This window comes from Halichoerus grypus, chromosome 6, assembly GCF_964656455.1.
Source record: "Halichoerus grypus chromosome 6, mHalGry1.hap1.1, whole genome shotgun sequence".
NCBI lineage: Eukaryota > Metazoa > Chordata > Mammalia > Carnivora > Phocidae > Halichoerus > Halichoerus grypus.
This window is the reverse complement of record NC_135717.1, coordinates 104786682-104807615: the sequence shown is the minus strand read 5'-3', so window position 1 is coordinate 104807615 and position 20934 is coordinate 104786682. Positions and strand designations below refer to the sequence as shown.

General features: G+C 38.9%; 1 protein-coding gene across 10 annotated transcripts in view; it reads right to left on the bottom strand.

Moving 5' to 3' along the window:
* Positions 1-20934, bottom strand: part of FGD4 (FYVE, RhoGEF and PH domain containing 4) — a 211653-nt gene that overhangs the window by 7242 nt on the left and 183477 nt on the right. For all 10 annotated transcript variants that reach the window (XM_078075867.1, XM_078075868.1, XM_078075872.1 and 7 more), the window contains 8 exons: positions 18491-18549; positions 18012-18158; positions 11713-11885; positions 8016-8046; positions 7708-7800; positions 7279-7404; positions 2980-3120; positions 47-187 (listed from right to left, as the gene is read on the bottom strand). In XM_078075867.1, the coding sequence (XP_077931993.1) occupies positions 47-187; positions 2980-3120; positions 7279-7404; positions 7708-7800; positions 8016-8046; positions 11713-11885; positions 18012-18158; positions 18491-18549 (911 nt within the window). The remainder of the gene's footprint in view (positions 1-46; positions 188-2979; positions 3121-7278; positions 7405-7707; positions 7801-8015; positions 8047-11712; positions 11886-18011; positions 18159-18490; positions 18550-20934) is intronic.

The following is a 20934-nucleotide window of genomic DNA, read 5'->3' as shown; positions in this document are numbered from 1 at the left end:
CCTGCCCCAGGACCTCCAACTCTTCAGAAAGATACAGTTTAGATACCTGGGGGGCACCGTACATGTACAGCACAAGAGGGTCTTGTTTGGGGATCACACACCAAGCTTTCTGCCAAGGTTTTGACTTTTCCATATACTGAAGAAAGCTGCACACTACGCTGTTTCCAGATACTTCTGCTGATTCAATCTAGAAAAATATAATGGAAAGAGAGTGAGAGAGAGAAAACACAAAATGAACCAGGTAGAGAAGTAATTCACCTTAAGGAAATATTCATAAAGTACAATATATTCATATAAAATGTCTCCTGGGAATGTCCAAAAAGGGTTCATTGGCAATGATTATTTAAATACTCATCCCTTTCATGAGCAAGGGAAAGTATTTTTTAAAAGATTTTATTTATATTTTTGAGAGAGAGTGAGAGCAAGAGACAGAGAGCACACATGCACAAACGGGGTGAGGGGCAGAGGGAGAAGCAGACTCCCCACTGAGCAGGGAGCCCAATGTGGGGCTCGATCCCCGGGCCCTGGGATCATGACCTGAGCTGAAGGCAGATGTTAACTGACTGAGACACCCAGGTGTCCCACAAGGGAAAATATTTAAGTGAATTTTAATTCTTTGTATTACCAGACCTCAAATTTAAATAAAGTTAAACATTTACTGACTGCTTGCTATGCAGGTGCTTTTCTTAGTCCACTACGTGTATCATTTCATTTAATCCTCATACCAACACTAAGAAGATACCACTTTCATTATCTATGAGGTTCAGAGATGAAGTAACTTTCCCCAGAGCACACATTTAGGAACCTGCGAGCTAGGCATTTGGGTCTGGATCCAGAGCCTGACCTTTAACCACAATCTTATACCAGCTTCAACTGCGTAACAGTGCAATAGCAAAAAGGCAAATACTGACCAGCTATCTTTGTCCTGGAACCTGAGATAATTTAAAAGTTTTTAAAATGGCAACAGCTACTTTCCAGACCCATTTACAGTTTTCTGCTTTGTCTCCTGATATATATATCTCTGGTTAAAAAGGGAATAAAACCATTTGATTAAATGATAGATTTTATTATACACATTATGGGAAGCGAGTGGTTTGCTTCTATTTTCAATTGCTCTAATCCTTAGGGTAGTGCTACTCAATGCCATCCACCAAACAGTGCCGGTTCAGACTGTTTTGCTACCCATTCAAGATAAAGCACAGAAAGTAAGAGTAAGCACTTAGAAACTTTTAGAGCAACTGGACTTTGTGATGACATGCAAGCAACGTGATTATGTTACAAAAATATTGAGCTGTGGTGGTTTGGAAATAAAACTGGCCCTTCATCACAAATAGTTTAAGAAGCACTGGCTGGCAAACTAGGGCCCACCAGCCCACCACCTATTTTTGTATGGCCTATGAGCTAAGAATAGTTTTTATAGATGAACATTTAAAATCAATTTGATGACAGTGAACACTAACTCTGGACTCCAATTAAATAAATTGCTACCTCCCCTACCCGCAAAGAATTCCAGTCTTATTACCATATCATAAAATATTATACTAAGTTATTACTCAATTTTGAATTTTTTTAAAAAACTGTGAAAATGTTTTCTTTCTTGTTTAGAAGTAATATTCTCAGTTTTTCCTCTTGGGCTGCAAAGACTAAAATAGTTTCTCTCAGAAACTATTCTACCAGAAAAGTTTGTTGACTTCTGGTCTAAAGCACATAACAAACTCGTTGGCATGAAGCCAGTTTCAAATATGTGTGTATTTGTGTGTGCAGGTGCACATATATACATTATCTTCTACTGATGGACCTCACATGATATATTTATTTGATTAAATATGTTAACCTGGTAACTTGTCCCCCAAGTATAGGTTTTTTGAGAAACTATCTAGAGGTTTTTTTTTTTATTTCATAGATACAGCCTGAAATTCATCCCTTAACACAAATTATCTGACTCATTGTATTATGCCAGTTTTGTCAGTTTTATTGTGTTTAAGTCTTGAGGCCAATGAAATGTGCCTCCACCTTGCCTGCCAGAGAAAGCCCCGTTTTGGTCTGCCTACAAGCAACATCTGTACCCTAGAAGAATTCAGAGTTATACTTTTAGCTTGTCAGCCTATACTTTAACTTTCAATGGACACTCAAGCTTAGGATTCTTTTTCAGTTAACAGAAATGACCTTTGTATGCTTACACTGTATAGATGCAAAATGAATGCTTATTGATTCTTAATAAACCATGGAAATTCTTAATAAACCAAGTACGTCTCTGACTTTAGATACATAGAATTCTGATCATGAGCCTATTTTTCACAGACTTTCCAGGCTATGTTGAACTTTCTGCCACAAAGGCCTTATTACATAATTTATTCCTTATGTTAATGTCTTTTGAGTGTAAAACTCATTTCAGATACATGCTGCATTATAGTTCCCAGGATTGATTGGGAGGTTCTGACTTTAGTCGAAAAACATGAGTCGAATTCATTTGCAAGACATTTCAATAATATTTCAATGCAGTTACCAGCTTACTGTCACTGGCTATTAAATGATGCTTTTAATGCAATAAGTTGGTAGACATTCTCAGGTAATAAATACTTTAATACGAATTTTAATAATTTCAAACAGTGGTTTTTGAAGCCAATATGATAAAATTGACAGAAAAGCTTTCCTATTAAAAAATATACTATAAGTCGGGCACTAGAAGAGACAATTAATACTCTAATATTTGACTATAGCCACCTTCACAAAACCAACATTTCACTCTCAAATGCATGTGATTAAAATACAGCACTTGTCCCTCTTCTTTCTATACAACTGAATATGATCCCCAAATTCAGCAGGATAGGACAAAAGTATGAATCTTGCTTGTTCTTCAAAATGTTAAATATTAAGAGAAATAACAAAATATGCTATTTGTATTCTTCAGGGTTAAAAGACAATTCTACGTTCCTTTCATAAAAATTTAAAAGTTATCAAACATTTAGTATTCCATACCTCTAAAATTCCTTTTCTTTTTTTTTCTTCACTGTCTGTGAATCCACTTATTATTTGATAACAGTCTTTACAAACTTTGTTTAATTTTCCACCATCGTACTCAAGTTGAGCTTTGTAATCAGAACACTTCCAACAAACCACCTTAAATTAAAAAAAAAAAAGAAGAGTGAATAATCATAAAGATTTGAGCAATAATCACTTACAGTAATAATAAATAAGAAAGAGTTAAATATTTAACACAAGTGTATACTAGACTAAGAATACCCTATGAACGTTAGGAGTATATATCATGGTATTATAATGCTGTTGGTGATGGGCTCTCCTTGTTCACCCTTTGTCTTCCTCATTCTAACGGCAGGAGATCTTCAAAGGCTTGCTTGGTCCTTTGAAGGACTTTTACCCTTCATACTTCTGGATGTTTCGTCAATATACTCCCCAAATGAACTAATGATCTTGATCTTCCCTGCCCTCAGATCTCTCCTGACTCACCCCACCCCTCCCAACCCATTCCCTTCTGTGCTCCCTATTGCAGAAAATAGCACAGCCATCTAACCAGTCAAGGCAAGTCAGAAACCTGGGAGTCATCATCTTCAACACCTCCCTCTACTTCGCCCCATAGAGTCACCATATTACAAAGTCCTGCTGATTTTATTTCCTAGATATTTTTTCAATCTATTTTTCTACATCTTCCTTCCAAGTCCAAGCTACCAATGTCATAATTTGGAGTATTACAGTCTCATGACTGGTCCTTGTAGCATGCTTACTGGAACTCTTACTGGAGCATTCTCTAGCCTCTATTTTTACATCCCTCCAAGCTATTTTCCAAACAGCACCAGATGCTGTCTTAAACATGCTAATCTGATAGGTTTCTCCTCTATTTAAAATCCTTATAGTTTTCCCTTTGCTCTTGGATAAAGAGCAGATTCTTCCCCATGGCCTACAACGTGCTTTATAATCTGCCCCTCTTGCTCTCTGTAACCCCTGTGACACTGGCTTCTTAGAGCCCCTGAAATGTCTCTCATCTCTGCTTCAGTGAATTAACTCTTGTTCATCCTTCAGATGTTGACTCAAATCTCACTTCAAGGAAGATTTCTCCAACTTCCAGAATAGAGCACTGTCTCTTGTCACCATGCTACTGAAGTTCCCTTACTTTTCTTGATGCACTGATTAGTTTTTAATCATATATTTGTGTGATTATTCACTGTTTATGTTTGTAAACCTCACTAGGCTGTAAGCTCTGTGAGAGACTGTCCTTGTATATTTTGCTCATAAGGCACCCAAGGAACATTTACAGAATGCCAATAAATGAATGAGTACAATGCAAATGCATGTTACTTCTTAGTGAATAGTATTTTTTTCTGATTATTATAGGATAATTGTTAGAAAAAAACCTTCGAGTTTAAAAAAATTATCTTCTTGGCCATAGCAACTTCTTACTAGATGTCTCCTGAGGCAAAGGAAACAAAGGCAAAAATAAACCTTTGGGACTTCATCAAAATAAAAACCTTATGCACAGTGAAGGAAACAATCAAAAAAACTAAAGGCAACCGACTGAATGGGAGAAGATATTTGCAAATGACTTATCTGTTAAAGGATTCGTATCCAAAATGTATAAAACTTCTAAAACTCAACACCCAAAAAATGAATAATCCAATTAAAAAATGGGCAGAAGACATGAATAGACATTTTTCCAAAGAAGACATACAGATGGCCAACAGACACATGAAAAGATGCTCAATGTCACTCATCATCAGGGAAACGCAAATCAAAACCATAATGAGATACCACCTCACACCTATCAGAATGGCTAGAAGTCAGAGAAAGACAAATACCATATGATTTCACTCATATGTGGAATTTAAGAAAAAAACAAATGAACATAGGGAAAAAAAGAGAGAGGGCCACACCAAGAAACGGACTCTTAACTATAGAGAACAAACTGATCATTACCAGAGGGGAAGTGGGGAGGGTACTAAATAGGTGCTGGGGATTAAGGAGGGCACTTTCTGTAATGAACACTGGGTGTTATATGTAAGTGATGAATCACTATATTATGCACCTGAAACTAATACTATACTGTATATTAACTGGAATTTAAATAAAATCTGTAAAAAAATAAATAAAAAATTATCTTCTTGCTTCTAGAAGCATATTTTTCCTAATTTGTAGTAAACTATTTATGAACATAAAAATATTAGTAAAACTTTTAGTTTAGGTTCACAGCATGTAAATTCATGATATAGAACTATTCATTGTTTTCTCATAATTACAGTGAAATTACTGTAGGATTTGGAACTAGACACGCCTGCATCTGCACATTCATATCAGCTACTATCTTATTTATTTCAAGTCATATTCTTGTATTTTGGTAATCAACATTCAAATACATTTCTGTTTGTTTACTGAAGGTAAGTCTATCAGTCAATACCTGAAATCATTTCAAGCAAACTCAATGACAGATCAAGGTCTTACCCTGGGGGGGGGGGGGGGGGGGAAGAAAGTTATTTGCTATCAACTTGAATTTTTTTTTTTTAAAGATTTTATTTATGTATTTGACAGAGAGAGACACAGCGAGAGAGGGAACACAAGCAGGGGGAGTGGGAGAAGGAGAAGCAGGCTTCCCGCCGAGCAGGGATCCTGATGTGGAGCTCGATCCCAGGACTGGGATCATGATCTGAGCAGAAGGCAGATGCTTAACGACTGAGCCACCCAGGCGCCCCTATCAACTTGAATTTGTTTTTTTTTTTTTTTATCAACTCGAATTTGATCACAAAACTGTTTCACTGAGAGAAAACTCAGGACAAAAATGGAAGAATAAATCTGCTGTAAGAGAATAATCTAAAAGAACTCTCAATACAAATTGTTTTGCACTTTAGCATACTAATAATATATTAAATCACAGCACTACAATGCCTACCCTTCTCTGTTTACTTGTTGCTTTTTAGAAGAAAGTATATCATCTTCAACTTGGTTTACAAGGCCATCCAAAATCTGCTGTTCTCTCTCTCCTGCTTCATTTCATGCCTTGTTCCTCCTCACGCTTTCTATATGAAACAACTCAAATTGCTGAAAACCTGTCACCTGCTTTCTCTGGCCAGAGGTGTTGAATTTTGTGAGAACAATCCTTGCCAGTAAATGGACTGTGGTCCCTTTACATGCATAACCATAAACCTCTAATGGGCACAGAGCAGTCCCCACCTGCTCCTTGGGGAGGCTCACTCCCCTGGCCCAGATACAACTATTTCATACTGAGCCATCTTTCTTGACTTTCCCCATCTCTCCACCCCTTCCCCCTTTTCTTTCAGCTGATGACTCTTCCTCATACTTCAATGAAAACATAGTTATCATCATACCGAAAATTTCCTACCACAAAATCAAAAACACACCCACATTTGCACCCATCATTTCCTTTTTCCTTTTTGTTATAATGGAGGGAAGTTTCCCTCTCCCATCAGAAGCCGGAACTTCCACTTATGCTATATACATTCCATCTCTTGTCTTCTCAAGGACATCAACTCCTTTGGTTATTATTTACCTCTATTTCTTATGCCACAGTTCCACTTACTCATTGGGCTCATTGGCATCTCAAGAGCAGACCCACCTTTCTCCTATCTCAGGGCTTCTGACATACAGAGCCACTGAACACCTTTCTCACCTCCCTTGGCATGGTTAGCTCTTTCTCACCCTTTAGGCACCAGCTTAAATATCAACCCTTCAGATAGGTCATTTTTCTTTTCTTTCTTCTTGTATTTTAACTAGGGGGAGATGGTGGGGGAGGGGCAGAGGGAGAGGAAGAGAGAGAATCTTAAGCAGGCTCCACGCCCAGCACGGAGCCTGACATGGGGCTCTATCCCGCAACCCTGAGATTATGACCTGAGCCAAAATCAAGAGTTGGACGCTTAACTGACTGAGCCACCCAAGCGCCCCAGGGCTTCATTTTTCTAAGTAAAATTGGTTTCAAGTCCTCCTTCATTAACATTATTCTCCATTCTAACTTCTTCATTGCCTCCTTATTGTTTTTATAGTAATTTGAAATGTTTGTCTGTATACTTGACTTTGGTTATTTTCTCCATTAGAATGTAAGCTATGTGAAGAAGGGTATCATTTTGCTTACCATTTTTTCTCCAGGACCCAGCAGCACAGTGCTTTGCACATAGCTGTCATCAAAATTAAGTTTATTAATTAGGTGGTTTATTTATTGAATGATTTTTTTTTTTTTTTGCCTTTTCAAACTTGATGATTATACAACACTTACCTAGTTACTAGCAACCTTCATGATCATTAAGAAATCTCACTTACATGTCCACATGCTCGACAATGATGCCTTCTTCTTGTCAGTGCATTGAAAGACTCTTTGCATTTCATACACATCGTTACTTCATTATCTCGGATCCATCTTGGAGCTCTTTTCCCCAGCTCAGCAGTCTAAAAAGGATTCAATTTTAATAGAAAAAACTGTCATTTCCATCTATTTATTTACTTACTTACTAAAAAGCATTTTGACAACACTGCTCATATCATGCTTTGAAACTCATGACCTAGAAAAAGAAATAAAAGGTTTAAAGAAGTTTAAGCAGGATAAAAAGGCACTCACTATTGTATTCACGTAAGAAAGAATGAGATTTTGTCTAAATAGCCAGTTCCAGCATTGCAAAGAGAAAAGGCAAGATAAGAAAATGATTAGACAGATCTGCAACTGCAAAGAGAAAAGAATTTATTTCAACTTACAGAAACCTCTGAGTGCATGTCATTGTCCTTTGCAATTGCATTTCTGAAGGTTTCATGTCTCTGATGGAAAGCATCAATGGTCTCTTGAAGAGCCTAAAATATAAATGAGATTCAAAGCATACATTAAAATATCACATGCAAATTAATGAAAATGCTTCATCAAACAAACATCTATGATGTAAGAATGATCTTAAAAATTAAATGACCTTGTTCTGATGACAATATGTGTATACTATTATATGTGCATGTTTGTGTACACATACAAAGGTTACCAAAAAACAAAAATAAAAAATAGAAATATGGTTTACCTTGATCCATTCTTCTTTGTCTTGCTCAGAACTAAAACAAAACAAAATTCAAGTGAATACGAACATTAACGAGTTACACCTCATGAATAAAACTATGCTTTAATGTTGTTCCAACTTTCTGGAAAATCCAGGGATGTCTAGGAAGGAGTTACAATAAAAATTAAACAGAATTGCTGGCAATTGAACAAATACTTTTTTTTTTTTAAGAAAGCGGGGGAGGGGCAGAGGGGGAAAGAGAATCTTAAGCAGCATCCACACCCAGTGTGGAGCCTGACTTGGGGCTCAGTCTCTCGACCCTGAGATCAGGACCTGAGCTGAAATCAAGAGTCAGATGCTTAACCAACTGAGCTACCCGGGCACCCCTGAACAAATAAATTCTTAAACAGAGTTTTTTTTTTTTTTTAATTTTTAAAAAAGATTTTATTTATTCATTTGAGAGAGAGCGAGTGAGCATAGGGGAGTGGGAGAGGGAGAAGCAGACTCCCCGCTGAGCAGAAAGCCCAATCTGGGGCTCGATCCCGGGACCTGGAGATCATGACCTGAGAAGGAAGGTAGATGCTTAACCACCTGAGCCACCCAGGAGCCCCTTAAACATAATGTTTTAGACCATCCACTTTGGTACACATAACTTTTGACTGGGAGAGTTATATTTAGCTTCCATTAATATATTGCCCTGATGTTAAGTTTAATAACCATCATCTAAATCAATATGTTAGGTAACTGCAAATTTAGCATTGTACCAGATATACAATTAGTCTTCCAATTCACCTTGGAAGAAAACACAGGAGGCTTTCAAAGGCTACTAGTCACAACCCATCTTAGAAAAGATTACAATTATCCTTTAGAATCTAAAATATCTTTGTAAGGCCTTAGGGGGCTATTTAACATTTCTTTGATAAACAATTTTGCTAGAAAGCTTTGGGCAATACCGTACTTAACCTATTACAGATAAAGCAAAGCAAACATTTTAGATGCTTGTAGGAAGGAAGTTTCACTATAGTCAAGCCTTCTACTTTCCTACTGAGGCAAATTTTCTTTATTTCATCTCCCATGCAGGTAGCTTCTATAGCGGGCTGCTGTCACAGTGTATATTAGAAAAGTCCCCATCAGAGCTATATCTCCAACCTGGAGAATTTTGAAGAATGCCAGAAGAGTGGGCTCTGTTTGCATGTGTTTGGTAGGCTAGGGCTAAGTTTGAGTTCCAGCCTGAACGTTGCATGCCTCGCTCCCACAGGTATCACACATGCGTGAGTCTGGCAGGAGCTCTGCTCCTGTGACATCATCCATCTTTCCAGCAGATTTGTTCTTGAGCATCATGATGTGCCAAGAATGCTGCTGGAGTCTGTGCCACCAAATGGAAGATTCTGCTTATTGTTCACCTGGGGATCCTTGGACCAAGAGCCTTAGTGGCGGGGTGGGGTTTCAACCTTGCCCCTCAAAAGAGATTTCTCTCTACTTCAGTGCCCTGCCTGGGTAAAATCAGTTCCATTGCTCTGGAATCACAGTTATTTCCTAGCTGCTTCTAGTCTTTTAAATGCAAACAAACTTGACAAGACTTTAATGCTTTTTGTTTTACTTTCTCAAGTCATGGCATAATTTTTACTCCTCTAATTTACTTATTACTATGGGTTTTTTTTAATTCATTTAGCAATATAAAGCCATTACATAAAAAGTATACAAGACAGAATGCTTAATATTCTTTTAAATACAAAAGAGGATGCAGAGTGTAAGAGGTCAGTCTTCAGGCTGACTCATTTAGCAAGAAAAGCAGAACCCATTTTTTTTCCAGGTGGCTTCTGAAGTGAATGATCTTTAAACATCTCCAAATATATACCCAACTTTGGGCTCCGTGTAATCCCTGTAACACTCTGATGTTCTGAGACTTTCAATGTTTGTCCTTATTCTAGAAAGAATCATAGACTAGATGAAAAGTAATCACTTAATTCAGCTCTTCAATTCACCATATAATCATAACTATAGCAATGAGATTAGGGGAATAAGAAATTTAAGGAAAAATGACTGTTTTTGGTATCAATTGAAATGTATCCAATCCTGCATACTGGAACTTTACAAAGTGATTATTGCCTGTACTTAAGAAAATTCCTCATGCATCAGCCCTACCCTGAAGAGAAAATAGGCCAACCTGCTAATGCACAGCTGGGGTTTCCATTTTGGCAACCCCCCAAACCTTGATAATCTCTCTTTTGCTGTTTCAACACCTCTCTCAGGTTTGCAGATTTGGAAGTATGCTGGATTTCACAGCAGCAATGTCTTCATTCTTCTGCCATGAAGACTTCTCTGATGGTCAGAACTATTGATGAGTCCTCCCTGTTGCCAGAACCAATCGCTCAGTGAGTCAAGCACTGAGGACTCAGGTCAGGAGCCTCTGAGCACAGCATAATACATTCTTCCTTCAGTTTGGTGGTTGGGGCTAAATTTCACCATGAGGTAGGAAAGCCATGCCATTCAAAGCTAAGTCCTCTACACTTTTAACTTATGCTTGAAATGCCACCTTCTAATCCGTAGGAGCAGTCGCCTGGCAGCTCCCTAAGTAATGGCAGGTTCAGTATAGATTTTCTGTGGGAAATCAAAGGGCTACTTCTTCAAAATGTACCAGCCCTATCTCCCTTAACTGTAATTTCACCAATTCCATAATTCCCTGGGCACAGATTCCTGCTAAAATGAATTATTCTCTTTTAAAAGTCTGAACTTCAAACTTTTATACAGTTACTAAGTACAAATATCCAGGATGAATTCATCTGAGCCAGCCAGAACCATATGCTATTGGTGCAAGAGAACAAAAAGGAACAGAACTGCTCTCTGAGTCTCCAGATTCTAGGGTATCAGAACCATCAGAGTCAAGACTGGTACCTAAACCCTCTGATCTGTGACCTTCTGAAGGTTCCCATATTTCACGATATGCCTTTGTAGGATAAATGGAGGGCAGTCTTCTAAGGTAGATATTTCAAAACCTGACAGCACTCTATCTTCCAGAGGTTCACATACGAGGTAGCTATGAGCCACTGTAGTGGTTCTCACGGTTTTTTTCTTTCCAAACATTGTTATGTTAAGCAGAGGGATGCCAGAACCCCAGCCCTTCTTTCCAACTCAACAAAGCTTATAAAGAACCACCCCTTCCAGAAGTCCTGGTTTCTAGAGGCCACTATAACCCCAAATGGCCGCCTTCCTGTATCCTCCAACTATGGCAGAATCATTACCTTTTCTACTCTGCCTCCTCTGAAAATCCTCTCCATCAAAGCGGCAATAAGTCACATGAATGCAGAGCCGCTGAAGGACTGACAGTTAATGCTTCAACATTTAGCATGGGATAGAAAGCATCAATAAACATTGTGCACCAAAAGGAAGGGTGGAGGGAGGAAGGGTTAGGGGAGAACCTTTCCTACAAGACTCAAAACTCTGGCTTGAACACAACCACTTCATTCTCTGAGCACCTTGCAAATCTGAAGAGTCAATTTAATCTACTGAATTCTTACTATCTGAAAACTACTCTCTAGGCACTATGAAGGAATCAAAAAGGATAACATAATTCCTGCCTTTTAAGAGATTGTGTTTCTTATGTCCAACCAGATTCCCAGAGGTCTATAGTATTCACTTGGGAAAGATCCTCAGAATTATTCTGTCCTACAACTCATTCTGATGCTTTCGTAAAGCTGTGTGATAGGAAGGCTTCTCTCACCTGGCTTGCAGTTCCAATGTTCTCTCTTTTCCAGATACCTGGAAAGTATGTGGATATTCTTCATTGTGAGTCTCCACAATTTTCATTCCGTCGATGCCAACCCTGGTTCGAACTGTGAATTTAGAGCCCACCAAGCTGAATCTTGGTACACAGTACAGCAACATGTTGTTGAACTGCAAGGACACAGAGCACACATCAGTAAATAGGAAAACAAAGAAGAAAGAAGGAAGCGACCAGTATTACAAGTAGTCCTAGACAAAAATTCCAAGGAATTCCCAGGGAATATCATACGCCCTATGTGAGCAAGATTATTTAAATATTATATTGAGATTTTTATGCTTGTATCAGAATTACCTTACTGTAACACTTATAACATATTTCCCTTTATTGGTTCATAATATTTAATTGATACTTAAGTAAACCAATCATCATTTTGTACTATGAAGAAAATTAGTTCAATTAAAATTGTTCAGCAACAATTTATTAAGGACTTTCCATATACCAGGAATTGAAGTTCTTAACTATATAAGCTGAAGCCCTTAGGCAAGAAAATTTCTAATTGTTGTGTCTTACAAAGCAAGTCTTCAATAGCTAGTAGAGGAAATGAGTATTATTTAACAATTATTTTTGCCAGTGTGTTTAGTATTAAGTTTAAAAAAAAAATCAAGTTATTAGTTTAGAACATGTGGGGTTAGCACACTAAACCCTATGTAATAAACTAAGTTACTGTTTTTTATTGGCCTATATCTTAAGAATTTGTCATGTATGGATAGAAAAGTCATCTATTGGGGCGCCTGGGTGGCTCAGTTGTTAAGTGTCTGCCTTCAGCTTGGGTCATGATCCCAGGGTCCCGGGATTGAGCCCCGCATCAGGCTCCCTGCTCAGCAGGAAGCCTGCTTCTCCCTCTCCCACTGCCCCTGCTTGTGTTCCCTCTCTCGATGTGTCTCTGTCAAATAAATAAAATCTTTAAAAAAAAATGAATAAAAAGTCATCTATTTTAGCAAAAAGTTTTTAAAGATCTTCTTTACCAGATTTCCTTTTAAAATGAAGGACTTTATTTTGAAACTGAATCAAATAATGTATCATGCCCCATTTCTAGTCAACAATGAACAATCCCTGCTAGTCAGAACCAAACAGTAAGTTTGGGGAGACATTTAATTCACTTTTGAACACACTGAAACATACAAAAGGAGGAAAGGCTAAATACTTAGGTTAATGTGTAGGTGGATTCCTAAAGAAGGTCCATACTTATCTTCTTCCTCCTTCATATTTGACACTGCTTCTAGAGTTACATATCTGACACTGCTTCTAGAGTTACATATATTTTTCAAAGACAAGAATAACTGGGGACTTAAACTGTGCACTACGTAACCTCTCATGTCTCAGGATTATTATCTATAAAAGTCACTGGTTATTCAGAGAATTAAATCCAGAAAAATGTCCTGTTCTGCCAGGTTCTGTTTGGCTCCACAGAGCCATCAAGAAGAGAGATGTGGATGGACTTTTAAAACATTTCCACTGGTTTATGTGACACTGCCCATTGTACTCATTCTGAAAGCAAATTTCTTATCTGTTGTTCCTTGTATGTTATTTTGCAAGTTCCTGTAACCAGTGTCATAAATTTCATTTCCTCACTGGATACCATAGAAATAAAAGGGTAATAAATACACTTTAGCATTTCACATTTACATTTCTAGAAGAGAACCCTAAAGACCTATCATCAACTGTCCACTGCGTTCTAAGTGTGGCAATCTCCAGCCTCACTGCAGTACATAGGATTCAGGGATTTGAAAACACTCTGAAAGGCTCTCATCACCATCCCAGTTTGATTAAGGCAACAGCTTGCTGCTAACTGTTCCTGTTAACATTTTTTCCCTATCTTGTATGAAGCCTTCTCAGAAGGGGATTTGGTCAAGGCTGTGAGTAGTGCTGCAGAGCAGCAACCAACATGCACAAGGCTCAACTTTCTTTCTTTTTTAAAAATTTATTTATTTGACAGGGGGAGAGAGAGAGAGAGCACGTGTGAGCAGGGGCAGAGGCAGAGAGAATCCCAAACAGGCTCCATGCCCATCACAGAGCCTGACGTGGGGCTCAATCTCACGGCCCTGAGATCATGACCTGAGCTGAAATCAAGAGTTGGACACTTAACCAACTGCGCCACCCAGGTGCCACAAGACTCAACTTTCAAGATGGCAACCACCACCTCATGTTTCTGCAAACTGAGTGACAAATGTAATGTTACAGCATAAAATTTCTGAGTTATCTGATACTTGTACTTAAGTTCACTTTATAAAATTCAGCAAAGTCTTGTTATTTTATAGAAACATAGTCCATGAATATGGAAGTTCTAGGCATTTGTTTTTTGTGGTGACACTCATACAAGATGACAGACTATCTTATAAATGATATGTTTCTCTTTCCATTTTATGCTTGCAGGATTATGCTTCCCCGATTACAGATGCTTCCTAAGTGGGACTTTACACTCTAAACACTCAATAACTATTTATTGACCTTATATAATTCATATCACAATCTACTGCAAATCAATAAATACCATTTTTCTTCTTCCTAGAGGTCAAAGTAAGAGCATAAGGATATAAAATATTGTTTACAAAGCAGTAGATGCCTTCTGTTCCCTCTGTGAACCTTGCTCCTGGGGCAAAAGCCACGATCACCTTCTGTGTGGGTTTCCGCCAGTGCTCAGAGAGGAAGTCAGAACAACTGCACGACCAAGTAGATGGCTTTCCCTTTCAGTGCAGGAGATGGCTTTTTATCCATGGCCAGAAGTAGTTACAGACATGTGATCTCTGGCTGGTGGAGCAAGCTCTGAAAGTGCTACGCTAGAAGCTAGCCCCAATTTTATTAAAAGCACAGGGGGAGTCCCCCTTCCTGATCTCCAGTGGTCCTCAATTACTTATTTCAAGGGTCTTGAAATATTTGAGTGAAACAATTCAATGTCATGTTTCACCAGAGACAATTTCATTAAAGTTTTTTTAAAGTTTGTAAAAGTACATGGTTGCAGAAAACTTCCACTGCCTGCTCTGTATTCAAAGTTTAAATGAGTCAAGGGGGAAAAACTGAAATCTGTCAAGCTATAAGGAAATAAAGACGAGAACAACAAAGGGCCAAGAATAAAATCTCTTGGGTCATTCTACAGGATAATTTGCGGATTTTTTTTTTAAACTTTCAGATGTCAGGTGTGGTTATTTAATTTAGTCAACAAAGTATCCTGCAGTAATTGAAAAAAGCATGGTGTGGAGGCAAGCAAATGAGCAAACACGTGAAGGTCAGCTCCAGGTTGAAATCAGATTCTACATGCAATTTGGCTTTTTAGAGAAATGTAAGATCACCAGAGTAGGATACAGAAAACTAGCCCTCATTTTGTTCCTAGAGACAGAGAAAAATAAAAACGGTACTTCTGAAGTTTCTATACACAAAAAACCAAGATGTTCTATCGGAAGAAAAGCGTGTTGTGAAGAGAGTGTTTGACAAGGACAGTGCAGGGGGTGGAGGCGGGAGGCGTGCAGGGATTACTAGAATGGACCTACAGAAATGCTTCTAAGATGGTCTTCACAAGACGAATGCGGCTTTCCGGTAACTGCTGCTCTAGGACTCTGTTATCCCGGGAGGCAATGACAAGAGAGGTTTGATAGCTCATAATAACTGGAACAAGATGGGTCCTTTCTTCAAAGTCACTATGGCTGTATTCCCCCAAGGCTCTTTGCCATCTGCCCTCCAAATAGCTGCTTAATTTGGCTCTGCAACAAGGTGTTCAACCTTAAACTATTTCCAGAATAATTCTCAAATGTGAAAATTAAACCCAGGCAATTGGTTAAGACACAGAGCTAGAAACTTAACTACTGAAACTATAATATAATCCAGAAGAGGGGAAAGGAGCACTACCTAAGCACCTAAAGGAAGGGTAAAGGCAAAGGGAAGACATTAACTCCTATGCATTTTGCCCAAAATAGTACATTAAGTATGTCTTTTTAATCTGTATTTTTGATGCTTTGACATCTTGGGGCTTTGCTGACAATGGAGGGACTTGTCCCTCTTAGGGTTACCCACTTCCTATAAGTAGTAAATGACTCACCTGCAAGCATGCCTTTCATATGGAAAGCAACCCATCCAGAGTCCAACCCCCACTGCCTCCTTTCTTGAGCTCTTCCTGGGCCAGTATTCCCCTGCCCTCACCCCTCAGGGCCAGGTACCAGACAACAGCCCCGGTACCCCAGAGCCTGATGGAATTATTTAAACTAGCAAATCCTAAGCCTGTTTATGCTGCTTTGCCCATTCCTTCTCACTGAACCCACAATAAAGGCTCTTGCTCACATTTTCTGCTTGCTCCCTCTGCCCCTTATGGACCCTGCTGCTTTCTCAGGTAACCCCCAAGGTATGGCATGTCTCTCCTTTTGGGAATCTGTGAGTATAACGATGTTTCTCATGGCAACTGTCTCCCGATCTGGTGGCCTCCCAACACCTGAATAACAAAACCTGTATTTCAAATAAATAGACCTCTGAACCCTGACAGGACATCATAATCCTTGCTTTACATAACCTCTGAGAGGTGAAGTACTTTTGTTGAGCTCAAATGAAGATTTTTACAGTTATATGGACAACATCTATATATTTTTTAAAATTATTGAGACGTAATTCATATAACATAAAATTTACCCTTTTAAAATGTACAATTCGTGGTTTAATACAGTTGTAAATTGTGCAGTCATCATTACTTTCTAATTCCAGAACATTTCATGACTCCAAATGGAAACCCTCTTTCCATTTCCTCTTCCCCACCAGCCCCAGGCAACCACTACCTACATCCTGCCTCTCTGCATTTGCCTACTCTGGACATTGTATATAAATGAAATCATACAGTATGGGCTTTCGTGAATGGCTTCTTTCACTTGTCACAGTGTTTTCAAAGTTCATCCATGTAGCATGTACCAATATTCTCTTCTTTTTTATTGACATATAACATTCCATTGCATAGATATACCACTATATCCATACGTCCAAATATTTTGCCTACTACGAATAATTCTGCTGTAAACATTCATAAACATGTTTTGTGTAGACATATATTTTCAATTTTTTTTTTTTAAAGATTTTATTTATTTGACAGAGAGAGACACAGCGAGAGAGGGAACACAAGCAGCGGGAGTGGGAGAGGGAGAAGCAGGCTTCCTGCGGAGCAGGGAGCCCGATGTAGGGCTCGATCCCGGGACCCTGGGATCATGACCTGAGCCAAAGGCAGATGCTTAACGACTGAGCCACCCAAGTGCCCCATCAATTTTCTTGAGTTACACAAACTCGGGAGAACAGCTAGGTATATGGTAACCAAATGTTCTTTTTGAAAAATGAGAGATACTGAACACCCCTATGCATGATATTTAGTCCCTGTAAGTTTTCCTTGGAGGCTGTAACCAGAAAATGAAAACCTATAAGCCCCCAGTTAAACTCATACTATGGCTGGTGGGAGGACTGCCTTGCAGCACAAAGTCAGCCTCATGACCAATGTGTCTCTGTTTCTGTGCCTCTAATAACAATCCTGACAATAGCTAACATTTACTGAGCTATTACTCAGTGTTACCTTATTGTTACTCCATGTTAGCTATTACTGTGATTCTTATTATACCAATAGATACAGAAAGGAACTGGAATTAACAGAGACTAAAAACATAATGGCCTGGATGCCCCAGGAAAAGCTCTTACATTTGAGATAAGCCGCAGACTAAATGTCATTTCCAGGAAGTAAAGGAAGGGACAGGGACCAACCAGTGAAAAGGAACTACATGGCAAACTCACACACTTTTCACAGAGATATTTTAGGCACAAACTTCACAACCTTGAGGATACATTTCCTCAAATTGGAAAGATCAAAAGTGGTGATCAGAGAGAACTAGGAAGAGAACTCTGGTCAGAAAGTGGTACCCATTAGCCTATAAGAACGAAAGGAAGAGTGAATCTGAAACAAGGAAAATTTGAGAAAACATATCATACCTCCCCCCACACTGATAGCTAAGATCATCATGGACAGTTTAAATTGTCTTCAGTTGTGTGTTACTAAGGTAACTGACACGTGGTAAGTACACAGAAAAATATTTTTAAAATACTTTAAGATTTGTGTCCTTGAAAGAACAAGTTTTAGTTACGAAGGAATTTCCCCTAACAGTGTTAATTAAACCAGGTCGGACAGAATTGCTTTGGTGAGGAAGCAAGGATCCTACTTTTCCAAGATGTACAGAACAACATTTATGAATTATTCTTATGTGACCGGCTCACACTATAATACTCACTAAGAAAAGGTAGCGTTCTTGTGCTGATGTGTTCCGAGCAGCTAGTTTGAGGATCTGTCCCTCTTTTATTAGTTCATTTGAAGGATTTACAATGTCTTCTTCCTCTCCCAACATCTCATAAATCTCTAAGAGTTTCTTTAGGTTCTCCTAGGAAATTAAAACAAAACACAGCAAGACCAAATAAAGGGAGGTTTTACCCTAGTGGCTTTAATAATACCATGACCTTAGCTAAAATCTGGATAGTTCAGAAGGGACTGGGACTAAGCATAAATTTGGTATAAAATGTGTCAGTTATGAGCAAATTGAAACCTAGGAGAAGAGGGGAGAGGATTATTCCACATAACACTAAACATTTAATAAAGAATCTTTTTTGTTCACCAGTATCAATTTGTTTTTGTCCAAACCTGCAGATAATATTAGGTTATGTTACTGACAATTATCTAACTAGAAGATTCCCATCTCCTTTGAAAAACACTTACCATTTTTCTTATTGCACTATTAGAATGGCTTGCTGCTGTAGATATAATTTCAAGTGATTCTAAATGGGAAAAAAGAAAATTAAATAAATGTGTTTTGTTTTTTCTATGCTACTAAAGAGCTGAATAACATATACTACAATAAGAAGAAATCCGAGACCGATGACCACATCTGACATCAAAAGCAGGGGCAATTTCCATCTACAAAACAGATACTTTAACAAGTTGATTTGTAAGCAGATTACTTGGAACATGAAGGACATTTCCCTGTAAATAAGTCATACACAACTATACAGATGACCTATATAATGAACCTTCAAAATTAACAAATACATGTACACTAGACTGGTAAAAGGCACTTTGCCAGACACTTTCATATATATTATGTCACTTCATTCTTTTTTTTTTTTTTTTAAAGATTTTATTTATTTATTTGACAGAGAGAGGCACAGCGAGAGAGGGAACACAAGCAGGGGGAGTGGGAGAGGGAGAAGCAGGCCTCCCGCCGAGCAGGGAGCCCGATGCGGGGCTCGATCCCAGGACCCTGAGATCATGACCTGAGCCGAAGGCAGATGCCTAACGACTGAGCCACCCAGGCACCCCTATGTCGCTTCATTCTTACACAACCTCGAATGGAGAGTCCATGAGCTAGCTCCACTTGGCAGATGAAACAAATGGCAAGTGATGTGGCTTGGTTAAGGTCACACAACTATGATACTGTGGGGCCACACTGGGACACCTACATCTTCTGGTTCAAAGTTCTACAACATTTCAGCAGGAATACTGTTTTATGAGTTTTATGAGCAAATTAACCACCAAGCATAACCAACTTTCTTTGGGAAAACACACTCACAGTTCTAGTCTTGGTCAGGTGAGGGGGAATCCACTGATGCCAATGCTGATGGAAGGTTTTGTTGCTGAGCAGGTGGTAGGAGAGATGGGAATGGGAACCATCTAGTAAGGGCAAGGTAGGAGCTCCAGCACCGCTGGTGAAGAGCTGTGGAGGCTGAGGCCTCCTGCTGGATCAACCCCAGGGAATGCTCTCAATCCTAAATCATGACCTGCTCTTTCTTTTCTATCTTATGAATACCGGCCTGATTAATTCCGTTACCGCAACAACCTCATTACTTCTAGACCAAATACTCTGTCTTCTTTGTTCCATGGCTGAACAGATGCACTTTTGTTGCGTCCTCCTCTACTTTGGGTCTCTAAGAGCACCTCTGTGATTTCCTTACAATTTTAGTTTAAGGAGCAATCGGCAACCAAAGAGAGTAATAAAATACCCTACAGCGTTGTTAACCTTCTCATTGTTGACACTGCCAGCTTAGGGCAAGTCTAAGTCTTTGAGTATAGAAGAAACTGAATTTTTATTTAGACTTTGGAGGACTATCCTGATGGGGGCAATTCTGTGCATTCCCTAGAGGATCCAAGGTAGAGGGAGACAGAAATAAAATAACCTGGGATCAGCAGTTGGAGGAGTAGCAGTGGTGATCCCACCTTCAGTCCTACCACTAGTTCTGCCACCAAAACCAGCCATGCAGCCCAGATGAGTGGGAAGTGGGCATGAAGTGGAAAGTGGAAAAAGTCAAGTCAGGATAATTCTAAACTGTAAAGGGGGAAAGGGAAGTAGAGAAGTTCCTGTGGTCGTTGACTCACTTGGGTGGTAGGAGAAATGTATCAGAGAAAGCCTCTGTTCAAAAAAAAGACCCAGGCTGCCAAGACGAAAGACTGTATTCTGTGCTCCTCATCTCTTACCTGGGTACACTTATAATAAAGACAAGAAATTACTAGCAAAGTACCAATGTTTCAAGATTGTACAGCAGCACAGTTAGTTCTTGACACTAAGCCATTTCTATCCCTTAAACTTGTATTCTACCCTTCAGTTACTTGATTTATTTTTTTTTTAATTAAAAAAAATTTTTTTTAAAGTAAGCTATACACCCAAAGTGGGACTTGAACTCATGACCCCTAGACCAAGAGTCACATGTTCTTTTGGCTGGGCCAGCCAGCTGCCCCCTTATAAATTTTTTTTTTTTTTAAAGTAAACTATACACCCAATGAGGGGCTTGAACTTATGACCCCTAGGATCAAGAGTCATATGCTTTGATTTTTTTTTTTAAAAAGTACATGAGAGGGGCGCCTGGGTGGCTCAGTTGTTGGGTGTCTGCCTTCAGCTCAGTTCATGATCTCAGGGTCCTGGGATCGAGCCCGGCGTTGGGCTCCCTGCTCGGTGGGAGGCCTGCTTCTCCCTCTCCCACCACCCCGGCTTGTACTCTCTCTCCCTGCTTGTGTTCCCTCTCTCGCTGTGTCACTCTCTGTCAAATAAATAAATAAAATCTTTAAAAAAAAAAAAAAGTACATGAGAAAGCTAAAGTATTGAAACTCCTGAGCCTTAAAAAAACCCATTCGTTAAGATCTAAAGAAAAAATAGAAAATAGCTAGAAGAA